This window comes from Pangasianodon hypophthalmus, chromosome 15 (assembly GCF_027358585.1).
Source record: "Pangasianodon hypophthalmus isolate fPanHyp1 chromosome 15, fPanHyp1.pri, whole genome shotgun sequence".
NCBI classification, from domain to species: domain Eukaryota; kingdom Metazoa; phylum Chordata; class Actinopteri; order Siluriformes; family Pangasiidae; genus Pangasianodon; species Pangasianodon hypophthalmus.
In genome coordinates, this window is record NC_069724.1 from 3,370,469 (window position 1) to 3,390,414 (window position 19,946).

The 19,946-nt window shown below is 36.9% G+C and overlaps 1 protein-coding gene across 3 annotated transcripts in view; it reads left to right on the forward strand.

The window, feature by feature from the left end:
• slc47a1 (solute carrier family 47 member 1) overlaps positions 1–19,946 on the forward strand; it is a 26,256-nt gene continuing 6,310 nt past the window's right edge. The window contains exons 1-11 of one of the 3 annotated variants that reach the window (XM_026938540.3): positions 1–169; positions 3,211–3,478; positions 7,070–7,171; positions 7,735–7,803; positions 9,031–9,179; positions 11,833–11,875; positions 14,250–14,294; positions 14,375–14,472; positions 14,737–14,834; positions 17,428–17,541; positions 19,740–19,807. In XM_026938540.3, coding sequence (XP_026794341.3) covers positions 3,308–3,478; positions 7,070–7,171; positions 7,735–7,803; positions 9,031–9,179; positions 11,833–11,875; positions 14,250–14,294; positions 14,375–14,472; positions 14,737–14,834; positions 17,428–17,541; positions 19,740–19,807 — 957 coding nt within the window. In that variant the 5' untranslated portion in view covers positions 1–169; positions 3,211–3,307. Of the gene's footprint in view, positions 170–2,748; positions 3,060–3,210; positions 3,479–7,069; positions 7,172–7,734; positions 7,804–9,030; positions 9,180–11,832; positions 11,876–14,249; positions 14,295–14,374; positions 14,473–14,736; positions 14,835–17,427; positions 17,542–19,739; positions 19,808–19,946 lie in introns of those variants that run through there. The other 2 variants (XM_026938541.3, XM_053240178.1) reach the window with 2 other exon arrangements.

Sequence of the window (19,946 nt, forward strand, 5' to 3'; positions counted from 1 at the left end):
ACTGCCTCACAGCTCACGGGTCCATGGTTCAATCCTGAGCTCAGTTTACTATCTGCTTGGAGTTTCTTTGCACGTTCTCCCCGTGTCCAAGTGGGTTCCCATCCAGGGTGTATTCCTGCCTCACACCCAGTGCTCCAAGGATATGCCAGCATAAAGCAGATACCTGAAAGTGAGTGAAATATCTGACTCCATTTTATCAGCCTAGTGTAACTGAATTGTGTGTGTTTGTGAATGTAATGAATATAAGACACTTACATTCTGTAAGTGCTATTTCCTGAACTTGTATTTTGTTATTAAAATCACCACATTGTTCACCATTACATATTTGTTAAACTGACTATCACATGACCAGGAAATATACTGATATATCGTAAATACGTATAGTAAATGATCAGCTAGAATTCTCCGAAGTAGCTTGATACTGTTTTAAATTATTTAGTCTGTCAGAGAATTTCTGCCACAATGGCAACACTTACACTGAATCACAGCTTTTGAAATTATATTATTATAGATCTTTCAATACTTTAAAACATTACGTACTGCACCTTTAATGCCATGTTTGCCTTCTGTTCTGGCAAAAATATAAATCAGTAAACCTTTGTAGCATCTTTATTTCCATCCTTATTTCTCTCAGTAACCATCTTTTTCATATACATACATGTGGACCTAGAGCCTATAGCGAGTGCTTTCTTTTTGCCCCATATTTAGAGTTCATCATGAAACCAACCACTTGCTCTATCTGTCCATCAGATGGTGCAGCTTGTTCACTGTGAGCTCAGCAGAAAAGATGGAAGAGATAAGAAAGGATATAAAGGATAATTTCATATAGCACAGACGGTTTTATCTCAAACTGAAGGATTTTGACCTTTCATGAGAATAGAAACCTTGAAAACACAACCATTCTAGTTATGCATGACTATAATAAAACCAAATTATTTCTCATAATATTTGTTATTCAATATGAATCTTATTTTTAGATGTAGGGTTTTTTCTGTCATACTGTATATTTTTTCTATATCACTTACACTGTGTAAGTAATTACCTGTATATCCGAATTTATATATTTCTGTAAAGCAGTTTTGTGACAATATCCATTGTTAAAAGCACTATACAAATAAAATTGAATTGAATTGAAAAAAAAATAAAATAATAATAATACATTTAACCCCCAAAGACTGTAAGCCAATTCAATGAGAATGCAAATATGAATTAAAAGCAAATTTTAAATAATTCATTTTGGAGACCTAATCAAAATAAAACCTGCTTAAAGTCAACACTTCAGGTGCTAAATGCTTAGCAGCAATGTCTGAGACAGTGGAGACAGATGAGCATCCCTGACCCAATTTATCAGCTATCTTCAGTTTTAAATGCTTTAAAGGAAACATCGTGATCCTGTGGTGATATCAACATTTCACAGCTTAATACTCAACCTGCGGAAACATGTACACGTAATCCTTTAGCTAGCTGATTGAGCTAGACTAGCTAGCCAGATCTTTTGACATTTTACAGTATGAAAGCTGTGTGTCTATAAATGTTCAGGAACTCAGAATGGACAAAGATGCCACAAAATCACAAGCAACGTAGGCAAGCAAGCTCTGGAAGTTCTTAAACATAAGAAGTTTAGTTATTAAACTTAAGAAGCCACTTGGATGTTCGGTAGCGATCGCCTGTTGTGTTAAATATATCTGAGTGCTGCTACAGCCTATACGATAACGTATAAAGGGAATCTGTTCAAGATAGCTAACGATGTAGATAGATACAATTATAACTAATGAAGTAGCTAGATAACTAACGAATCTAGCAACCCACCAAAACACCAATTTGGATAAGTTAGCTAGTCAGCTAATGTTACCTTTCCTTTTATACTGTTGATAATGGAGGTGGTGTTTACTTCACCATAGCTCTCTTGGTTAGTTAATATAATTGTTCTTTCCTCAGATTTAGAACGTTTTCAGATTAATTGTGTAAATGGTAGACATGTAAAAAAAAAACAATTTGTAAAGTAATCACTCAAGTCTTTTATCACCAGGTGAATTATTAACTCGTACTCCTTAAATTTTATTTAACATTTACTTCTACTTAAGACAACAGTGCCTAAAGAAATGGACACAGAAATAAATTTGAATTAAATGTGTTCAGAGAAGGAAAAAAAAACACTAAATAGATTACATCTTGTGTAATCTATAGTATTTCTATATGTGTGTTGACTTTCTGTACGTCCACCTCTTCCTAATCACACACTCTATTTCCTTTTATTGTATACAGATCATTTTTACTCTTCCCCTAGCACGCTGCTGATAAACCTCAGGTCCTGAGTGCACACGATGAGCAAAGGTTACCAATGATTGCTACACAACTGAAAGACAAATTCTTTGTCCCATTGCATTTTAAACTGTGTGCAACAAACACATGAATGAAAACGTCCTTTATCCTAGCATTGTTTTAGTTGTATTTCAGAAAGCTAAAATATGGTTGAGTAAAGGTTAACAGCAATCAAATGTATGAGTGACCAAAAAATGACTGTTCAGCATGATACGGATCAATAAGAGTTGTGCAAGAGGTGTTGGGTGGAAAATCACAGTTTAACTGGTTGGGAACAGTATGGCCAAAGGTTATATGTGATATGCAATGTTGTAATCTTAGAACTGGATGCACTTGGCTGGCTTTCATGAGGAGTTCAATGATTGTGGGGGTGATACAAAATCCTGTGACAGTTTAAATACTCTCTTCTGCCTAAAATGTGACATTGGAACAAACGTGATGGTGTTGCAGCAGTAAAAATAGAACCACATGTACAATCAATAAACTACAGACCCGGGACCAAAGTCTGACCCGAGTGGGAAATGAATGCTCAGCTGCCTGATACAGTGTTCGGTCTTCATGGGATACCTCAGGGGTCAATATGTGGCCCTCAGCCACTTCTACTTCACCCTCCTGCTGCTCTCGCACTGGCCCAATGAATTACAGTTAGGATTTTCACAGGCAAGGACTCTAGCACGGACACAACCGGCTGTTATTTACCCAGGCATTCTTGATAAGATTACTGCTGTGTCTAAGAAGTAAGACCCTGTACCTCGACTCTTCCACCCCCCCTTCATACAGGGAATTATAAAAAGCTTGATTGTGGGCTCACTGGGTGGCTGCAGGCTATTTGCTAAGAAACTCTCTCTCTCTCTCTCTCTCTCTCTCTCTTTGCAACTTGGCCTCCAGCACAGACCCACTACTCACTGCAGGACAGGATCTCTCTCGTGCTCGTGTTCTCTCCGTCTCCGTTTCTACCCCTCTCCCCCCCTCCTTCTACGGTTAAATGGACAAAGCTGGCATCTCAGAGGCTGCGAGCCCCCTGGCTGGCACTGGTCAGGTCACCGAGGCAACGGCACCCAGTTCTCGGGTGTTTCGCTGCGGCTTTGTGCGACACTGGGTACCCTTGGCCTACAGAGAGGAGCTTTATCAAGTTCTGCGACTAACAGGGCCTCTGGTGAGTTACCTCCTCACATACATACACACTTTCTCACAGACGTCACATAGCTGTGGATTTAAAGAGCAAAAGCAAGTCTTGCGTAACAATCAGACAGGTTTTGGAAGGGCAATAGTGAATATTTGGGTAGTTCTATAGTTTAAACGTTTGCGTTTAGTGAGATAAATGGTCAGTTCTCTAGAAATGTCCCACAGTCCTACAGATTGGTTATGTATAATGCATTTCTGTGCTTCTGAAATGACTAGGATGCTGTGACCTCTAATCAAAGCAGTTCAGTTTCTATTTTGTTATTTGAACTTAATTCTCCACAAGCTGTAATGATTTTATGATGACAACAAATTAAGTAATAGTTTTATTTACGTGTTCATCCAACATGGATCTCAGTCCATGTTTTCGCGCTCAATTATTACACAAGATTTCACAAATCCACTACAAAAAATCGAGCATGTCGGAATATATAACACATAGAGATCACAAATACTGTGCCTTAAGTGTAGAAAGCTTAACTGTCATTATAAGGTCTAGTTTCAGGTCTAGAAAGCTTAAGTCTTTGTGTACAGTGTGTTCATAACAACAGAAAAGACGCTTTTTAGCTTTTTAGCACATGTGAGTTTGGAGACCAGAAAACACTGCAAACCTTTTGGTTCCAGTAAAACACCCTCCATACACACATCTGATTACATTATAAAGTACACAAGATCCTGTAATTCGAGTAATTTGAGTAGTGCAAGTATACAGAGACACAAACTAAATATTTGGTGGAAGAGATTGTGGCTATGTTAAAGCTTTAAACACACACAACAAACTATTTGATTGAGAAACTTGCTCATTGGCTAATAATTCTTTTAGATTCTTAGAAAAGGATATTGACTGGTTTACAAAATTTCTTTTTTCTGAAGATAACATGAGGTAGTATTTGCTTTGTGCTTCAGAGATTGTCCTCTTTATCTTTTTACGCCGAATAGTAGGAAACAGATTTCCCGGTAACATCTGGTGATCTTTTGGCTCATCCATTTGTCCTTCACGCTTTCCAGTCTCTGCTGCTGAGCAGAAACTTTACAGCGTGATGTACTTCAAATTTCAGGGAACTGCCAGATGAACAATACTGGGTGCTTTGAAACAAATAAACCAACAATGTATAGTTTTGTCTCACATACTGTAACTACAACATCTTTTTCTTTGTTTTCTTTTTCAAGACTTGATCATTCAGATTATTCCTTTCTCCTAACGTATCATATAAGAAAGCTTTCTGCATTATTCTATAAAAGTCGGAACATTTCCTATCGTCTCAGTTATTCAGTTATTAAGCAAACTAGTATTTGTACTGAAACATTTTCAGTGGAGTTTTTAATGCTTTCTGATTTCCAGGAAATTTTCCATTTGAGCTCTAGGCTTTTAATACAATTTATATTTAAATTTGTTCATTTCATTTTTTTAGATAGATAAACCCTAAACAGACTTTCCTATCTTAAACAATTAGCATTCCATGGTTAAGGGGTGCAACACAAGAAGGAAATTAGGAAACGTTTGTAGTTAATGGGCAGTGCAGTGGAGCAGCAGGTGTTCCACATTAGCTGAACTACCTCGTTGTGAAGGTGCCATTCCCCGGCCACAGGACCGCTGTGAGGCAGAACGTCGACTATCTGACTACAACGGCCCATTAGATTGGCAGAAGAGCTTGCTAGCTCAGGTTGCTTGCGATTTTGTGCCATCTTGTTGGTTGATGTTGGTCAACGCTAGTATGTGTGACTTCATTTGGAATTGTTGAGTATTTTTCAGGTCTAGACCCACAATGTTCTGTTCAAGGATGTTGAAACGCTGACATCGAGACTTGTTTTTCCACCTTTCTTTTACTCCTTGCTGGAAAGCATCTGTAATTACAATTACAATTACAATTTTCCTCTTTGCAGTGAGAAAACATGCACTGAACCACTGCTCCGTATTAAATGATATGATTTTTGATATGGCACTGAGCATTCAGCCAACACTGAAACATTCTGCAGTGCAAAATTGCTAGTTTCCACCACTGGAGCGTCCAGTTCCTGCATTCCAGCCAGGCATAGAAAACCTGCATATGGACAATGTGTGGCCACTCATAATTTCATTTTGGCATCCATAACTAAGATAGTTCTGTCTTCTGTGAAGAAAGCTCAGAGTCAATCCTCAAACCACTCCAAAGTCTGTGAAATAATCAAATGACTCTGTTCACAACTTTTAGCCATAAAGTCAATCATCCAGATAAATGAGAATGCCAGGACTATAAGGTGACTGGCACACACGTTGTAAACACTTTTGCACTATTTGTCCATATAGTTCACAGTAATAGAAGGGATTTGTTTATAATTGCACTATCTGTTGCACCCAGACGAGGATGAGTTCCCTTTTGAGCCTGGTTCCTCTCAAGGTTTCTTCCTCATGTCGTCTCAGGGAGTTTTTCCTCACCACCGTCGCCTCTGGCTTGCTCATTAGGGATAAATTCACATATTTACAATTTATTTTTTGAACCCATTTATTTCTGTAAAGCTGCTTTTTGGCAATGTCCATTGTTAAAAGCGCTATACAAATAAAATTGAATTGAATTGAATATCTTGCATGCAAGAGCTAACCACAGGCGATTGCTTTTCGACTACACGAGAAGCCCAGACTCCCCGAAAATTTCATTAAAATGCAGCAAAGAAATGTTTCTATCTTAAATAATTTCTCTATTCATTCATCACTCTTGGTGAAATTCAATATTTTAGCAAATCAAGTGATCAAATATCTCACTGCAATATCGCGCTGTTTGTTCATTTAAAGCAAACTGTTTTCGGTGGAAATCTCAGTGAAGACACAGCTTTGACAGGAATCCAGTGATGCATAGCCTGTATGGGCTTTTATTGCAGATTTAAGTACACAGTGTATTAATGGGAGCAAAGATTAATGTTCATTGAACAACAGACTCTGGGGGTGAATGAGTGTTTCAGAAAAAAAACATCTGGACGTTCATTGGACAGTGCGCTCTTCACTTGTCCCACATGGACACATGACTTCTCAGTATGATGATTGGGAGATCTCTCAAAGGGGCAGAACCTCATAACCAACTGCTAGTCAATGAAATGATAATGAACATGACTGACATCTCAAACTTCAGCATATTTTTTTAATGTTTTGGAAAGCTGTATCACCAGTTTGAAACCTCGATAGTTCTGAATCTGAGAACTCAATGCTTGATGAATGATGCCACAAAATGTGTAACACGGTCTTGCAGGAATGACTGATGCTGGTCTGAAGGCAAAAATTGACTATACACCTTCTTAGGTGCTTAATATTACTTAGGTGTTTCTATAAATGTACCCATCCCCTGCATTTTTGTCAGGTTTTAAAACAATGCACAAGATTTTTGCATGTTATTTTATCTAGAATGTCAGTTCCATCCGTTCTAAAAATCTGATTCTTCCATAAAATCTAAATTTAATGTATCATACCCATGGAACTTTTAGTGTATTTGAGTTAATATCAGCAGTTAATACCCATCCCTGCTCACTCGATATTTCTTCTCTGTTTTGCCATTGGGAAACCACACGTTGATATTTCATGCTTTGTGTTTTGCAGCTCATTACTCGGATTTTAAGCTTCCTTCAGCCGTTCGTCAGCACCATATTTGTTGGTCACCTGGGGAATGCTGAATTGGCTGGATATGCGCTGGCTTCTGTGGTAATTTCTTTTTAACTTTATGTTATATTGTTTATTTTTTATTTATATTATATATATTAAAGATTAATTTCCTCTGAGATATCCTTTTAATCCTTTAGATTCCCTAAAAGCATTGCTTAGTAGTGCTTCCTGTATGCATGATCAGGTTTCACTGTTTTCGTGTACTGTTTCCTAGAGATCCTAGAGAATGCAAATGGTCAATAAATCATTTGCGTGCAAGAGTGTCATAGTCTTTCTGCTCTGTCAAGAAGCATTACATCATCCTATAGTATAGATAGTTATATGTCAAAGTCAAAGGCTTCTCAAAGAACTCTTCTCTGAGAATGTCAGTATGGTCATTGAATTAAAAATGAGGTGACTTCATACCAATACTTGTGCAGCTTTTGCATTGCCACTGTACTACTCTGCTCACAAACCTTAACCTGCCTAAGCAGATCTTTACTCAAGCTCTCAGGAAGCAATGATGAAAATTCAATGCATGAATTTTTTGAGAGTGAGTAGTGTGTGATAAGAGAAATGCCCTTTTGCAAAAAACAGTTTTGTCTAATCTCTCTTCTTTCCAGACCATTAATGTGACCACAGCAGCCACAGGAAGTGGTCTAGCCCTGACATGTGACACACTGGTGTCCCAGGTGAGCATGGCTACTTAACTATAATTTAAGATGCAGTAGATGAATTTTTTTATTTCTTTCTTGTACAGATAACCTGGAAATATGTAGAACATGATAAAAAAAATTATTTAATCCATGGCCTGTTATGTGGCTGAGAAAACCAGAAAACCAGGGAAATTATTCCTGAGTTTCTCAGGTGCTTGTTTGTGTTTACATGGGCCTCCTGTCAGTCATTTTAATAGACACTCCCCAACTCCCCTTGACTCCGCCCCCATCTCAGTTTGTTTGAAAAGAAAAAACATTACTTACTTAACATTACTTACTTACATTACATAATCCTGTCTATACTTAAAGGAGCAATTAGTTTTTTTTTCTTAATTCATTTTTTTTGTACAAATAACCTGGAAGATATGTAGAACATGATTAAAAAAAAAAAACAATGCCAAGCCATGGCCTTAGCAAAAGTGTATTAAGTCACTGAGAAAATTCGTTTTGAAAACTGACTTTTGGTCTGAAATGCAAGTTTGTATTTGGATGTGCTTCCTGTCAGTCATTTTACAGACAGTCTACTCTATTGGCCAATGTAAACCCTGGGGGAGGAGCTTCGTGAATGTGGGCAGGAATCATTAAAATGTTGAACCCATCTAACTATCAGAGATGTCATCTTGAAAAAAATGGAGTAATCTTGCATAATGCACATCTAATGACAAGAAAATCTAGCAAAAAAAAGCAATAAAACTAAAATAAACAATAGTAGCAAAAAAAAAAAAGCTTAAAAGCTCATGAGAGTTCATTACACAGAAACAAGGACAGTGCAGACACTCTTGACCACTCTCATAAATCAGTACGAGCTAAATTTCATAGGTTTATAGTGTTATGACTAAGTTCATTGGGAATGAATAGGGGTGGGCTCAAAGATTATAAAAAAAAAAAAAAATCATTCAAATGTTATTACGTGCGTAACTGCTAGAGAAAATTAATCTTGAGTAATTTTTGACTAATCTTGCCTAAAGCACCTTTAATGTCATGTAGCTCATCAATTAGCTATTGAGCCATGATAATAATGTTCTCTTCTTTGTTGGCCAAGCTACTGGATGCCAAGCTAGTTTTTGTTCGAAAAGCTAAACTTTGGAAATAATGTTCACACTACAAAATATCAAAGTTCTGTGAAATTATTATCTCTACAAATGAGTAGTCGTATCTCTTCGACATGGTAACATACACATCTGTGCTGGTTTGTGTCCGTAGACGTTCGGCAGTAAAAATCTGAAGCGTGTTGGGGAGATTATGCAGAGGAGTATCCTGATCCTGCTGCTCTTCTGTCTGCCATGCTGGGCCATCCTCATCAACTCCGAGTCCATTCTGTTGCTCCTGCAGCAGGAAGCCGAGGTCGCCAGGTGAGACTCATCAGAATATCAGAATATGTGTGATGCCTGGTTCACAAATCCTGATGACTGGTTATTATCTCTCTCATTTAAAGACAAGATTCAACAAATTACGTGATATATAAAACACTTATATATATATATATATATATATATATATATATATATATATATATATATATATATATATATATATATATATATATATATTTTTTTTTTTTTTACATATTTTATAGATCGACCATTTTCAGAAGGTACAAACTGAGTTAGAAGTGAGTCAGAAGGAAGCAATATCAATATCATTTCATCATGTGTAAAGGTTTCACGCTTGGTTTCGTTTAATTGCCTAAAGTAATATGTTCTTGTCACCAGGGATTAGAAATGTTTTTTTTAGTTCCTTCTGAACAGAAGTGATATTTTTACATTCCTGCTCCAGTGTTCCACTTAACCTTATGTATGATATTCTAATCACAAACATTGTGTTTAACCAGAAATGTGTATTTATTTTGAACAGAATCATAAAAAAAAATTCTTTCTACACAAATTTTCCTATCTTCCCTCTATCTTAGTGGCTATAGCGGATCTTCCTGTAGCCACACTTGCAGGAAGTGACGAATTCCGGACAGGAATTTATTGGGAAAATGTTTAGGTTTAGGCAATAGTTTCTTGAAATCAAACTGGAACAGAAAGATAACATTATTTACCAGTTAAAAATGTTTCACTCAATTTAGAATGGTTTTGTTTTAGATTAGGTTCAATTAAACATGTTGTTCATTTTTGGTTTTCATTTTTGTTCCCTGTAATGTTTCTAATACTTGGATATTAACACATCTGGATGTATCTTTTAGATTACCAAAGATACATTTAAATACACACCATCTTTATTTCATGTAGAAGCAAAATCCCAAATGGTTTCCTAGTGACTCGGGCTGTAGGACTCAGTTCTAGTCTCGAGACTTTTTCTGTATTGTCTCGCTCTTGGCCATTGGGCTCGCTGAATATGGTCTTTGTTTTGAATAAATGATGTTCTTGTTGGACAAAGTTTGACTAAATGTAGTTCCTTCTTCTAGAAAACAGCCTAATCATTGTCACAATGGACAAATGAAGCCACCTAGATGAAGGAAAGGCTTGGCCTGGAAAAGAATTTGAGGTTTTTCTGTCTTGATTTTGGATAAGTCTTTTGTTCATTTGGACTGGATCTTGACTTGTTCTCGACCGCCTTAATATTTGCTCTTGACTCGATCTTGACTAGTCCTGGTCTTGAACTTGTCTTGGACAATGCCTTGTCTTGACTACAGCCCCACATAATGACATTGTAATGCTTACAAAGTCTATTAAATTTTTGTTCATTGCAAGACAGTTGAACCCATTGTGGAATTCAGGTTTATAATTACACATATGTAAATACATGTTGTAATTAGTTCCATTTCCATAGTAATAGATTGTCATGGCATGTAATTTGGTATGTGTGTTGGTAGGTCATTAGACTGGAGTAAGGGCTCTGTAATATAACATGTTACCAATGTATTTATTGGTCCAAATTGGAATTTGAAATATTGCAGATGCATATTGCAGATGCATGTGATAGATAACATTGTCATTTGTCATCATTTAAGAGTCATTGGGTTAATTATTGCATAATTAACTTGCTTGATAACGATCACATTTCCAGGCCACATTCGATTTTTAAGTGTTATTCACAGCAAAAAATAGCACAGAACAAACAAAGATTTCCATCTTTGAGAAACAGCAGAGTTAAAACTCACAGGGGAATTTGAGGTTCTCACAGACCTGAGATGGAAAAGGGGAATGGAAAATCTGCTTTTGAAAATTATCTTCAGTTTACTGTGTGGTAAGTCTGGGAAAATAAATGCAGCCCATTTCTCTTAGAGAAGAGTGGGTTTCTGACTAAAAGCACATCAGTTACAGGATTTATTATTAGAGAACAAATTCTATAAATAAATGCAAAAATCCTAAGGAAAAATCCAGGATGTAACTGAACTTCCAAGGAGTGCACTTCATGGATAACTATAGAGGAATGCATTTGTAAATTACAGTGTATTATTTTCTACACAATAGTATAAAAAAACAGGATGTTTTGGACAGAAACCCTCAATCCAGCTGTGTGTGTGAAGTGCTTGAAGCTGCAACTGGTGAAAGCAATTGATGTTTAAAATTCATGGATGTGTAACTCCAGTACTATCTGATGCAACAGATGTGCTTCATGCAAATTATTAACACCCTAATTTACAGGCCCAAAAGATCAGTTCATGCATCACGTTCATGCAGAAGTTTGTAATTTCTCCTGCAAGAGATTCATCAAGTGTACATCAAAGAAACCAAGAGACAATTGGCCGATGATTTTGTTGAGTAATGTAACATCAAAATGGAGAATTTCTCACAGGAATGGACATGACATTAATGTCTAGCAGTGAGGAAAGCTAGTGGTTGCTATGGCAGGAAACTAAAAAGGAACTCGTCGATGCTCTCGAACCAGTTTCTCTGGTAACTTCGTGTCCAATGCTGCATCTTTATTATTTCTAAATATATTGCTGAAGTACAGTTACTCCCTGGATAATCTCTGTCTCTCTCTCTCTCTCTCTCTCTCTCTCTCAGTATTTCAGCATTCTCTAATTTCATCATTTCATCTTCCTCTCTTCCTCAGAATTGCACAGTTGTATGCGTTCGCATTCCTGCCGGCAGTTCCTGTAAGTCGTCTCATTTATCATTAATTCTGAATTCTTTGTTTTGCACAAATATATAAACAACCAAACAACCAAAAAAGTGACATAAATGTAAGAAATTGTGTGAATTTCTTGCATTTTAATAAATGTGCACATGTAAAACTGTTTAAGGCACCATGATAAATGATAAAACCATGATAATTCCAATAGCTGAATGAACTTTTCTACACAAATCTGCTTCTTTTTCAAGCTCTGGATTGTATGTGTATATGAATATTTTTAGATAGATGATATTGATCATTCTTTAGATAGATACTGATGGTGCATCACAGAGAAATGGTGCAGACCATCAGCGAGTCCTGTCATCTAAGTAATATAAATCTTTTCTGTATTTTTTTGTAAAAAAAACCTCCTTCCACACAGACACACACACACGCACGCACACAAATACACGCACACAGACACACACACAATATACCATATAATAAATATATCAATTTCTATTTTTTTTTTTTTTTACAGGTAAAATTATTTTATAAAAAATATATACATATATTTTTCACATTCCTAAATAGGTTCAACATTCAACAAATATTACGACCAGTTATGGCTGGTCGTGATATTCACTATGAGGCTAAAATCCAATATCTATCAGTAGCTTGAAAATGAAACTATTACGGTTGAGTGATGCATGATATCACTGATGGCATAAGAAGAATGATATGGGGCAAACTATTCGTGAGATCTTTTTTTTCCAAGTCTGTAATGCTCTACTGGCTTCATGCTGTGTTTCTCCTGAAAACATGGCGAAGAGAAAAGTTTCAATCAAACCAAAATACACTAAACTTACAGTTCTGTCATCTGTCCCTTTGTGTAATTTGTACTTTGGACAATGTGTGGTTAGTGTGTCTACTTTTAATTTCTCCTATAAAGGCAAAAAGGATGATTGAGCATGCATTCATTACACTAGCGACTATATTTCATGCATGCGTTCTCAAACACTGCTGATGACGTGCTACAGATACACTATATGGCCAAAAGTTTATGGACCCTGACCATCAGACCCATATGTGCTTTTTGAGGATCTCATTCCAGATTTATTCCCCTTTGCAGTGGAATAATTAGAGTTATAATAAGCTCCACTCTTCTGGGAAGGCTTTCCACTAGATTTTGGAGCGTGGCTGTGGGGATTTGTGTTCATTCAGCTACAAGAGCATTAGTGAGATCAGGCGCTGATGTTGTGTAAGGATGTCTGGGGTTCAGTCGATGTTCCAGTTCATCCCAAAGGTGTTCAGTGGGGTTGAGGTCAGGGCTCTGTGCAGGACACTCGAGTTCTTCCACTCCAGCCTTGACCTCCATGTCTTCATGGAGCTCGCTTTGTGCACAGGGGCATTGTCATGCTGGAACAGGTTTGGGCCTCTTAGTTCCAGTGAAGGGAAACTGTAATGCTACAGCATACTAAGGTATCCTATACAATTGTGTGTGTCCAACTTTGTGGCAAAATTTGGAGAGGAACCACATGTGTGTGTGATGGTCAGGTGTCCACAAACCGAAGTCTGTGGGGCAGTTCATTGTGTGTAATCATCTGACACAACTGTCACTTCACTTCTCGCTTCTTCATATCATTTTGTATATTTTTCTTATGATTGTTCATAGTGTTATTGCGTTTAGATGCAAAACATAAAACAGTTAACTGAGATATTTTATGTTTGAAAGACCAACGGTCTGAGCTCTGCTAGCACAATTATGCTGCATTTGAGTAAAACTTGGAATTTCTGACTTCCAATTAGGAAAAAATGAAGTAAATACTCAGAATTCCTATTCATAAAGTCAGGAAAGTGTCCACGATGAGTTATATGATGTCTCAACCCCAGTATATGATGTCGTGAGAACATGGCCGCTCACTCCGTCAACAGTAAATAAAATATCACTTCACTACTTTAAAAGAGTTTATAGTAGTATTTACTTTATCAATCAGCACAGACACATTAGTAATAAATCTATAACACTGATGATACAGTTCATAGATTTGAGAAAGTAAAAACATCATAAAATGATGATCACTAATGTTGGTGGCTAGCTTGTTGCTAACAAAACACATGCTTTCATGGAGGCGTCCATGTTTTTTTTCCCACTTTGTCATTCGAAAATGATATAATTTCAAGTTCAGACTTCCTACATCCAAGTTAAACCGAATTCAGCTTTATAGCAGCTGCTCCCAATTACAGCAAACTGAAACATGTGTTAAACATGTATTAAACAAGTGTTAAACTGATTTTCTTTCCTAAATAACAGCAGTGCAAGGGCTATTGATGATTACGTTTGTTAAGCAGATTGTTAGGATTTCACTATTGCTTGGGAAATAATTTTTATCCCTCTCTCATTTTCATTTCCTCAGGCCTTTTTCTTGCACCAACTGCAGGTGGCTTACCTTCAGAACCAGGTACAGAGCTTACTTTAGCTTCGTGTGTGTGTGTTTTTATGAATGAGTGATAATAAGTCAGTCATGTTGTTGTATTTCAGGGGATCATTCTGCCCCAGATGTACACAGCAGCTGTGGCCAATGTATTAAACGTAGCAATCAATTACATACTCATTTTCTGGATGGGTTTGGGAGTAAAGTAAGTATCCTGGACTAAACTGCTCTTTCTCTGCCTCTGTGACATGTATTTTTAAATTAATTAGAAGTTATTTTGTTATAGTCTCGGCATGAAGTGTTGATGTGTGTCATGAAAATGTAGTTCTTCATAGACGCATTTATTTGTGTTGTGGTTAATTTGCTGTTCACAAGAAGTGTTTGTTTCTGCAGAGTGCAGTTTCTGTGATTGTGTGTGTGTGTGTGTGTGTGTGTGTGTGTGTGTGTGTGTGTATGTGTTTTTCCGCAGGGGCTCTGCTGCAGCCAATTGTATCTCACAGTTCTCCATCGGTCTCCTGCTGTTCGGCTACATACACTGGAAAAAACTGCATATCAGAACTTGGGGGGGTGAGTGACACACACACACACACACACACACACAAAGAGAGAGTGAGAGAAGGAAAAAACACTTCACAAGTACACAAACACACACAAAACACTGCATAAACACACTCATACACATGTCTTGTCTTACTATCCTTGAGAGGACCTTCCATTGACATAATTATTGATGCAGCTAATTAATGCTATGCTACGCCTAAAACTAACACTAACATTAACATCAGTAAACAGATGTTACTGTGAGATATTCCTATCCTTGTGGGGACATTTGATCCCCACCAAGATATAAAAACCTGCCCTGATACACACAGAGAGAGCCACTGCGCACATCACACAGAGGTTGTAACCTCGCACGGCTGCATCTGGAGCCAGGACTGTGAGAACATTCTGATTTAGATGGACTTGTGAAAAGAATTTCTGAAACTTTGGGTGCACTTTTAAATGTTATTAACATTTAAAATCATACTTTAAAGAAGTGAATGTTGAAGAGACACTCTTTAGAAGACTCTTCCGAGCACTATTACTCCATCACTTGCTGCAGTGCTTTGGATTTAGAGAAAAAGAAAGAGTGCTAGAAGACTCCAAGAGTGAAAAAATTCTGCTACATTTTTTTTAAAATTACAAACTACTGATGAATCTGCAATGATTATGGTGACCAGCATTTTATGGTTTAATACCTGGCACAGGGATCAGGAAGATGTTTTGGGTCGTACACTTAAAAATACATTTATTAACTCCAAATATTTTTCAGCTAACACTAGACAGTAATCGATGAGGAAGACGCTTGACCAGAAAGCATCACAAAAACAATACACTTGTTCTTTTACTGGCAAATGCACACTTACAGAACAAACACAAGCTTGGGGGGTGAGTGCGTACAAAACCCTCCGGACCGCCATTAAACGGTAAACGCAAACAATATAAAACACTGTGTCACAATAACAATAACACAATAACACACTGGTACAGACCATCAGACAACACATTTCCCCACTAACAACTTACAAAGACTTATTCTAATAAAACAAAAGACATTAAACACCAGATTAACATGAAGCTGCAGTGGCTCATGGGTGTGCAAACGCTAGATTAGTGACACTCATAACCCATTCTACTGCTCATATCAATAAAAATAGAAAGAATTTAATAATAACTTGGATATATAGATTGAAAAACCAAAATGTGCCACTAGTGGCACATCTAATGTCATCTCACATCAACATAAAACACACACAGAGCAAAAAAATATTACATTTAGACAATTCATTAAGATAACATAAACATTCCCGCACTAGTTTGACTTATATATAAGATATTTCGTCAGATCTCCGAACAAAAAAATCTTCTCAGGTTCCATATGTTTTGTGTGTTCATATGTTAAGTGTTGCATTCTCTTTAACCCGTGGAAAATTGAGCTCCACATGTTTGCCGTTAATGCTGTCAGGATCAGAAAGATCTTAAAGATAGAAAGTCTTTCCAAAGCTCTGGCTAGTTTCAGCTGTAACATTATCATTAGGTTTATTAATGCGCTCATATGAAACATAATATGTTTCTGTTTCTATAGTAACAGCACATACACAGCGACGTGTACAGCAGATACTCTATATAATAATAAAAAAATAATTTTTAAAAAAGAAAAAAAATGTATATTCAGTTTTATATTGGGTATGGAGCCTCGAGTGTCAGCGCTTTGTAACAGTCATGGTGCTTTGCAAAGTTTCCCAGTACGGGCAAGTCTTCAGGACAGAGGAGTTTATGCATTCTGTCTTCTCAGTAAAAGGACAAGCTGTGTTTTTTGACACACACAGCGAGAGAGAGAGAGAGAGAGAGAGAGAGAGAGAGAGAGCTATAACGTATCATTGATATAACGTAAATGAGAACAGGAACTCACTTGTCTCGTGAATGCTCCACAACATTCAATCTTAACTAGAAACTGTTAAAATGTGCAACATGTCATTCATTAATAAATTAGACATTGTAATGATTGGAAATTGCCGCAGTATAAGCACAATAACACACTCCAGACTGTGCTGTTATACGGAAATAATCCACTTCGGATCACACCACCCTTTCGTGGATTATTTTCACGGCCTTCAGTGTGCTTTTCCATAAATAACTTAGCATGCGTAGCTGCATGTAGCTTCCTACCCACTAACAGACCAGTAATGTTCTTAGCTAACTTTTACAAACAACTGATCTGATTGGTGATTACACAGTTACTATGCCGTGAACATGTATCTGGTGCATTTAACCTGATCTTATGAGAAATTCTTTCTAATTTGAATAAACGAGGTTGTTGTGATTAGTTTTGAACCCTAACCCTGACCCTAACTCTTACATTAACCTTTGTAAATTTTCATGCAAATTGTTAGAGATTTGCAAGACAATGTTTGTTCCATATAATGTATCTTTTGCGCAATGATCCAGCAATACAAAAAATCTGAAAAACAAGCAACCAAACAAACAAGCAAACCCCGGAGCTAAATTAAAGCTGTACTTGGAAATACAGGATGATCAACCTAGCAGTGGTGCTGAGTGATTGATCTGCACAGGTTTTCTGAATGAGTGAGTGAATGCCTGTCTGTGTCTCCCTCTGCAGGCTGGTCCATGGCCTCTCTGCAGGAATGGGACTCCTTCATGAAGCTTGCCATACCCAGCACATTAATGCTCTGCTTTGAGTGGTGGATCTATGAAATCGGAGGTTTCCTCGCAGGTTGGTGGGTTTATGTGTACCACTACAGTGACCACGGTTGTGTCGTAGTGGAATAACAGCGGTATGTAGACTATTCAGGATACAAAACTGAAGTTCACGATACATTTTGAAAATAAAGATACTTTTTTTAAAGGTGATACAGACCTTAAATGATACAACCTTTAACAATAACACTGACTATGCATGTATAAAAGTTGCTTAATAATATGGGAAATAATAGGTTTGTTATTGCTCACTACTTAATGAATAATAGACTCAGTAACTAACTGTTTAGTAATGCTTAATGCTGTTTAATATGATGTTTATTAATTGATCCTTAGTTTTTATCAGTGTACTATGATTGTAAAATCAGCATATGTACATTTTTTTGGTACGAGAGCACCGGGGGAAGCAGCAAATAGTCTCAACACACACAATTATAGCAGACTGTGGTACATTTGGGTCATGGATGTATATGGAAATTTTAAAATTACTAATCAGACAAGTGTGAAAAAAAAATAAATTATTGTGGAATGGCAGTTGTGCCTGCAGGCAGCAAAACCCCCAAATCTGGGACAAATGGGGGAAAATAATCCATCTGGTCAGCTTGCATAGCTGAGAGGATATTAATTTAATTGCTTCTAATATTTGGAAACAGTTAGTGAAGACTGGCCTTAAATCAGGACCCTTAAGGTCTCCTAGTGCTTCATTAGTTTTGGTGGAAGGATAAAGGAGGAGGTTGTACTCTTTAAAAGTGTTCCTAGACCTTCACTTATCGTGTCATTTCAGCAAGAGCTAAAAATAGCTGTGATTCATAATGTTACCATGCACCAGACTGACACTTCATTTAGAATGCAGCTCACAAGGCGTACAGTTTCACCAGAGGACGTTGTCTGACTGGAGGAAGGTGAAGGTTTGTCTTTTCAGTGCTGTTTTGCCTTGCAGGCAGCAGAGGGCTGTAAAATGAAACATTCTTCATCTTTATCATTACTTCCACCAGAGAAAAATATGCAATCATACAAAAGGCAGATCTCATATCTGATTCGAATCATGGCAGTTCAGAGTTTTAGTTGTCTTATTGAAAGGTACGCCAGTGAAATTCATTGGGTGAATATCAGCAAAATTCATACTGGCATGCGGAATTGATTTTACTGACACACATTGCCTGCAAGTGCCTGGTCAACCATTTTATTTTTCAGAATGAAAGAAAAACACTGGCATTATATTTTAATTCAACAAATAAAATAGTGAATTAAAAGCATGATAAAATAGCTTATATCCCAAGTTACAATTTCACGACCTCACTTTAGTAACTCATAGCCACATTAACTGTGAGCAAAAATAGCTGTCAGCACACGATATAAAAAAATAGCTGAAATCTTTTCCCCGTCCTATCCGATCACTGGCTACAACTTTCAACATTCACACTTTCTGCCATTGTACATTTCATTTTTCATGCAAAAAAAAAAAAGAATAGAACAAACAAAAAAATAGAATGTGCTGGATCAAGTGCTATTTTATTATGGCGAATAATGAGTGTGGAAGCCATATTGTTAAAGTAAGAAAAAAAATTGCAGTGATAAATGTGAGTATTTACAGATTAGGACCTTTTATTTGGCAATCTACAGTACTAGATTCCTGTTAGATGTTTGAATGTTTGCCATCCTCTCATTTGGATATAATTATATTAGTCTTTCTTTTTATTTGTTTATTCTTTAATTCTCTTGTTTTATATTACATCCTATTACATTTCTATCCTCTAATTTTTTCTTTTTTCCCCCTGAGCTTTAAAGTTGGTCATTTAGATGCTATTAAAACCATCTTGGACACATCTACTCAACAAAAATCTGGCAACCTCCGGGGTCTGAACTACTTACGATACTTGTTATTTTACAAACTGAATGGACCACCCAGAAAATCTGTTGAGGCACTTGCTTATGCCAGTTCTGACGTAACATTTAAACTTAAATTTCCAACTCTGAATACGGTCCAAGGTCTTAACCTTTTTCATACCTAGTACAGATTTATTTTTGGTATTGTGCCTGTCTTACGGCATCTTTTCACATTAATCACTATTATGCTTTAAGCAACAGTTGACACATGTTAAGCGTTAATATATTTACAACTGAATTGCCATTTCAGCTCTTCTCTCCAAATGAAATATCTGACATAATTTTACACTTTTAGTAAAATGTTTTAATAAAACGTCTCATTACTAGGTATGCTGGGAGAGGTGGACCTTGCGGCCCAACATGTGCTGCTGGAGCTTGGAACTATCACGTACATGGTGAGGATGTTCTGCCTGCTGTTGCTTTAGTACTCATTGACAGAGATGTGCTGACAGCAGTGGTGTGTAAACCTGTTAGCTATTAGCTTGACCGATCTCTACTGTAACAACAACATCATTTATACAGCCAGTCGGTCAA